The sequence below is a fragment of the Chiloscyllium plagiosum genome, chromosome 13, assembly GCF_004010195.1.
Source record: "Chiloscyllium plagiosum isolate BGI_BamShark_2017 chromosome 13, ASM401019v2, whole genome shotgun sequence".
Classification (NCBI taxonomy): Eukaryota; Metazoa; Chordata; class Chondrichthyes; order Orectolobiformes; family Hemiscylliidae; genus Chiloscyllium; species Chiloscyllium plagiosum.
In genome coordinates this window covers 28,494,691-28,501,210 of record NC_057722.1, presented here as the reverse complement: position 1 = coordinate 28,501,210, position 6,520 = coordinate 28,494,691, and the positions used below count along the sequence as shown (strand labels likewise).

The 6,520-nt window shown below is 43.5% G+C and overlaps 1 protein-coding gene across 2 annotated transcripts in view; it reads right to left on the bottom strand.

Annotated features, from left to right (window-relative positions):
* gfm1 (G elongation factor, mitochondrial 1) overlaps positions 1-450 on the bottom strand; it is a 44,909-nt gene extending 44,459 nt beyond the window's left edge. The window contains exon 1 of one of the 2 annotated variants that reach the window (XM_043702120.1): positions 295-450. In XM_043702120.1, coding sequence (XP_043558055.1) covers positions 295-357 — 63 coding nt within the window. In that variant the 5' untranslated portion in view covers positions 358-450. The remainder of the gene's footprint in view (positions 1-294) is intronic. The other variant, XM_043702121.1, reaches the window with a different exon arrangement.
* Between the last annotated feature and the right edge of the window lie 6,070 nt (positions 451-6,520).

Sequence of the window (6,520 nt, the reverse complement as noted above, 5' to 3'; positions counted from 1 at the left end):
GGGGAGGCTGTGGGGAAGAGAATGACACTAAACAAAGATGCTGTTTTGGAGAGCTGGCGGAAGGGCAACTTTTTGCACCGTAACAATACGAAGACAAGCTGTATCGGAAAGAATCAGTTTATCCTGAGCAAGGGTGGGATGCTGCAAGCACAAGGAATAAAACTGGCCACGATCTAAGGTTGGAGTTAGGAGCCGGGGGGGGCCCGCAGGTTATTTACTGATGAACCTCTCGGTGAAGGAGAGCTCATATCTCCCCACTCTGACCGCCTCCGTGCTCCGGGAAGCACGGCTCACCTGCCGGACACCACAGGATCCCGGCCTCCGCCGTCGTCTCACAGCCGCCTGGAGCAGGGACATCGCTCGCGCTCACACTCGCCAGCTCCCGGGGAAAAGGACAGCGGCACTGTGAAGATCGACCACCACCGTGCCCGAACGCCCAGCGACTCCCCACTATCCGCCCTCTACTGACCGGAGGACTAATTTCCCTCTCCGCACTACCCACCTTCTAGTGGCCGGAAAACCCCCCACTGTCCGCCTCCTAGTGGCTGGAGGACTAACCTCCCTGACCGCACTGACCGCCCCCTGGTGTCCGGAGGACTACTCTCTCCCTACTCAATTCTCTGCCCGTGCACGCCCCCTGGTGACCAGACGACTGTCCTGCTTGTATAGGCAAAAGTGAGGATTGCAGATGCTAGAAATCAGAGTCTGGATTAGTGTGGTGCTGGAATAGTACAGCAGGTCAGGCAGCATCTGAGGAGCAGGAAAATCGACGTTTCGGCAAAAGCCGTTTGTATACAGAGCACCCCTTTTCTCATCACTTCTTCCACAGCACTGATGACTGTTTCTTCCTTTACTGCAACCTAGAGATTGACGCCAACTTTGCTTCCAATTTCAAACTTTCTCTCACCTTTACCGATTCTTAGTTTCCCTTCTCTGATCTTCTCTGTTACAATTTCTAGTATGATTGCAAATTAATCAAAATTCACTATTTCTTCAACTATGCTTCCATTTTGGTTACTTGAAGCCCTCAATTCCATTCTCCCAGTTTTTCCATCTTAATAACATTTGTTCTGACAATACAACTTTCCATAACTGTGTTTATGACATACAGTCATGGAGTCATACAGCATGGAAACAGATCCTTCAATCTAACTAGTCCATGCCCAACATAATCTCAAACCAACTAGTCCCACCTCCCTGGTCCTGGCCCATATCCCACCAAACCTTTCCTATTTATGTATCTAGTGAAATATGTTTTAAATGTTGTAATTGTACCGGCATCTACAACTTCCTCAGGAGGTTCATTCCACATGGAAACCACCCTCTGTATAAAAAAAACTCATTTTTTTGAAATCTCTCCTCACTTACCTTAAAAATCTGCCCCCTAGCCACAAAATCCTCCATCCTGGGGAAAAGACAACTACCATCAACTCTATCTATACCTCATTATTTTAGGTCGTGATTGATACTTCAACCATTATTTCCATAATTCATTCCATCTTCTCCTTTCCACAACCAAGGTAATGCTTCCCTGATCCTTATCATCTACTTCACCCACATTCCACATTGTTCTGGCATTTTCATCACCTCCAGTGGTGATGTCACCACCAAACATATCTTCTCATCCCCATTCAGCATTCTGAGGATGTGTTCCTCCGCAATAAACTTTTCCACTCTTTAGCCATCCTAAATATCCCATCCTGTTCCAACAGCACCTTCTCTTGCAGACATGGGAGATGAAACAACTGTCATTTTTCTTTCTCTCTCCTATTTATTATTTCCTCCAGTTGAAAACAGCAATTTACATGGACTTCTTTCAATTTGTACTGTAATCAGTACTCACACTTTTCCATTATTTTGGCAAAACAAGCATAGTCAGGATGATTGTTTTGTACAGAACGTTTCTGTTCAATCTGCAAGTGTGACCCTCACTTCTAATTACCTGTCATTTTAAGTTACTCCATTCACACTGAAAACAGCCTCATACATTGTTCCACTGAAGCTTAATGTAAGCTCAAGGAACAACAACATAGCTTTTGATGATGTACTTTCCAAGCTTCAGTACTTAATATTGAGTTCACCAACTGCAGATAACAATATTTTTTTTCTCTGGACAGCAGCTGTTGATGATGATTCTGCCATTCCCATCTGCACAGCCTGTAGATCCTTGCTTCTTTGTCATAGTACCATCCCCTTTGAGCATCATTAAACCCTTTTATCATTTAAACCTCCTGTCTTTAACCCCATCATGTTTCCTATTTACCTTGCTTCTGTACTTCCTTAACACCCGTTACAATTCTAATCTTTTTTGAAGACTACCAAAATATTATCAACCTGAAATTCTCTCTCTACAACAACCACCTGATCTGCTCAGTATTAGTGTTGGTTTTAGGTTTCTACAGTGCTCTGTTTATTTGAAGCCCACATTTCCGATCTGTTAAATTCTCCAAAGTATTTCAGGTTCTGCTTCTCTTCTTTCCATCTCTAATTTATGTTTCACAACATGTCTTTTGTCCTCATTCAACTATCCTGGCTTAGATTTGCACCTGCTAGAGGTGCCACCGGGGTCTTTAAGAAACATTAGGTTTGCTTAGTGAAACAGTTCTATTTGGTATTGGAATGATGACACACAAGGTAGACAGATTTGAAGTACCATTCCCAATGGTGCTTGTCACATTTGGTTCTTCAGTAAACACACAGACTTACAGCTTAGATTACTTACAGTGTGGAAACAGGCCCTTCAGCCCAACAAGTCCACACCGACCCGCCGAAGCGCAACCCACACAGACCCATTCACATATATTTACACCTTCACCTAATACTACGGGCAATTTAGCACGGCCAATTCACCCGTCCTGCACATTTAGCGACTGCGGGAGGAAACCCACACAGACACGGGAAGAATGTGCAAACTCCACACAGACAGTTGCCTGAGGCGGGAATTGAACCCGGTTCTCTGGCGCTGTGAGGCAGCAGTGCTAACCACTGTGCCACCGTACTGCCCATTGTTATTGCAGGATGTTATTGCAGAAGTCATCCTTGTGATACACTGAGAAAATAAAATGGTGCATGGTTTTAGAATGTGTTCATTCCTTATTTTCCCTTTGAGACAGATTCAATAAATTTCAGTTTACCGCTCAGGACACAGGCATGGATTGTGTGCCAGTCTTGTATGGCAACGTGCCTAGGCAGATCAGCAACTGAATCACTGAGCTGATGGTCTTGCAACAGTTGTATGTCTGCAGTAACTATCTGCTGAGCAGTGTTTGTTCATCGAGCTCCTCCAAATGAACCTTGACAAACACTCAGCATATCTCTCCAACTTTATCTTGCACATGTGTCTTCTAGAAGGAAGTGAGCAACAGTCTTCTTAAACTTAAGCACAGCTAACAGACAGGATCTGTGTCAAAGATCTCATGGGAAAGTTCCTTCAGGCCACCAGCAAGTGCCACATCTTGTGAATTGTTTGGCAGCCAAAACAATTTTTTTTACCAAAGAACAGCTGGCTAAGCGAAGCTTCTTATTGGATGCACCATTGCCCTTCTCTGCATTGCCTCCAGGTTGTTCTATATAATATGCTGCTTGACAGATTTGTGAGTAAAGATATTATTCTCTAAAGACAGGTGATGTCCAAAGTCGTTCACTGACCTAATCAGGTCAGACTATTTGCTGGATTAAACTTGCCCCCACCTCTTCCCCTTACCCCCTGCCTCAACACTCACTGCTAAGGCAACACGGTGGCTCAGTGGTCAGCACTGCTGCCTCATAGCACCAGAGACCCGGATTTGATTCCATCCTCAAGTGAATATCTCTGTGGAGTTTGCACATTCTCATGTGCAGGTAGGTGCCCTGGCCATGCTAAATTGCCCATAGTGTCGAGGGGTGTGCAGGCCATGTGGATTAGCCATGGGAAATGCAGGGTTACAGAGATAAGGTAGGGGGATGGGTATGGGTGGGATGCTCTTCAGAGGGTTTATGTGGACTTGATGGGCTGAATGGCCTGCTTCCACACCGTATGGATTCTATGATTGTATGATTTATAATTCTGTCCTTGCTAACTTTTCTGCATGACATCAGTCCTCACACCCACTCAATTTTCACCAAGGCAAATAATTGGCAGAATGAGTAAACTTCAGGGTTGACAGGCTTACTGTAGAGGAGATGGGCCTATGCAGTCTCCAATCATCCAGTGCTACATCTGAGCACAGCTCATTTTACTGAAGAGGAAGTGGTGGTGCACTGGTAATATCTCTTGACCAGAGATCCATGATAATGTAATGTGATAAGGGTTTGCTTCCCATCATAGTAGTTGGTGAAATTTGAATTAAATTTTAAAAAGCTGGAATTTGAAAAAAATATATAAAAACCCATCAGGTTCACTAATGTTTTTAATGGAAGGAAATCTAACTGATCTGCCGCACATAAGACTCTAGACAGACAGCAAGGTGGCCATTCCGTACAGCAATCATTTCAAGGGTACTGAGGGATAGGCAACAATGTCAGATTTGCCAGCAACATGATACATGAATAAAAAAAAAGTGAAGTAAGAGCAGAGGAAGCTAATTTTGTCTTGGAGCCTACTTTGCCATTCAATAAAATCATGACTAATCTAATTGTTCCTTAACACCATTACGTTTCTGCAAATCCACACACAAACCATCCCCCACGCCCACCCCAAACCCCACCCTCCAACATTTCTTGGCTCCCTTGACTATTAAAAATCTAACTCGGCCTCAAATACATTCAATGACTCAACCTTCAGCACTCTCTGGAACAGAGTTCAAAAGATTAATGACCCTCTCAGAGAAGACACTAATGTAACTGAGAAACCCCCCTTCTTAATCTATGCACCCAGGTCTAGATTGTCTCACAAGAAGAATCATCCACTCAGCGTCTTTGCTGTCAAATCCCACAGAGTCCTTTGTGTTTCAATAAGATTACCCAATAATTCTTCTACAATGAGTACAGACCTAACCTGTTCAACATTTCTTGATAAGACAGCCCCTTCATGCCAAGTCAGCCTAATGATTATTGTCTCAACTGCATCTAATACAATTACATCCCTCCTTAAATTATGAACCAAATCTGTGTGCAGTACTCCAGATCTGGGTGCACCAAAACTCTGCACAGATGGAGAAGGACTTTCTCATGTTTATATTCCATTCTCTGCACTAAAAGCTAAGAGGAGAAAGTGAGGACTGCAGATGCTGGAGATCATAGTTGAGAGTGTGGTGCTGGAAAAGCACAGTAGATCAGGCTGCATCTGAGGAGCAGGAGAATTGACGTTTTGAACATAAGCCCTCCCGATGATTCTCCTGCTCCTCAATGCTGCCTGATCTGCTGTGCTTTTCTAGCACCACACTAAAAGCTAACATTTCATTTGCTTTCCTAATACTTGTTGCATCTGTCAACTTTTTGTGATTTCTGTACAAGAATGTCCAAATCCCTCTGTACCACGACATTTTGCAGTCTCTCTCCATGTCAGTATTATTCTGTTTTTCTGTTCTTCCAACTAAAGTGGATACTGAGTTTGCATTTTCAGAATTTTAGCACAGTTACCTAACCTCTTATGCCCTTTCAGACTCTTTGCATCCTCTTTACAATTTGCTTTCCTATCTTTATATCATCTGTTTGGCTAGAATACACTGGATGCTTTCAGTTAAGCCATTAATATAAATTGTAAATAACTGAGGTCCGAGCGCCTGATCTCTCTGGCATACCACTTGTCACAGTTTGCCAACCTGACAATGATGTATTTATTCCCAATTTCTGGGCACAATTTTCAACTTCTCAGTGTGATATTAGTAATGGCAAGAAAGTTGGGAAAATAATGCGAGAATTAAAAAGCCTGAGTCTTGAAATTAAGAAATAGTTTTCTGATTTCCCCTTGTTACAAAGAGTAACTTCAGAATCTTGCTATTTAATAGCAACTTGCTTATTTTCATATATTCGCATTTCATTAAACCCCCACTGCCTTATTTATACATGATTCTCTGCTCCATCACTGAGAAACTAGTTGGTGCAAATTCCTGGCATGTATGTCAGAGTGGATAGCGGGTGGCTTCAGCTCACTGACTGCTTGTCCTGCTCATCATCCAGCTGTGTTTTCACCACAAAGTCCCTGCATGCTCCATGGACACCACCCTCCTTGATCCTTCGTCCATGCAAATCAACAGCCTCATCACATAGACCTGGATGAACTCACACTCCTGTGTCAGTCTTTTGACACACCATATTGGAGCTAAGGAATACTGCATGTACAATAACATCTTTAAGGTCGCTTTGTGTGTAGGGATACACATGCATCTCCACGGGATGTATCTTAAAGCTCTTCGCTTGCTTACTTGGAGGCTGTCAGTCTTTGTGTCTTACATTGCTTCTTTCTCACAAAGGCAACTTGTCCTGTTTGGGACTACTGAACAGTCAACAGGGAGAACCTGCCATTATACAGCACCAGGCTATGTCAACATCCACCTGCAGCATGTGCCAGCAGCTTACATGGCAAAGATATTGCATGTGC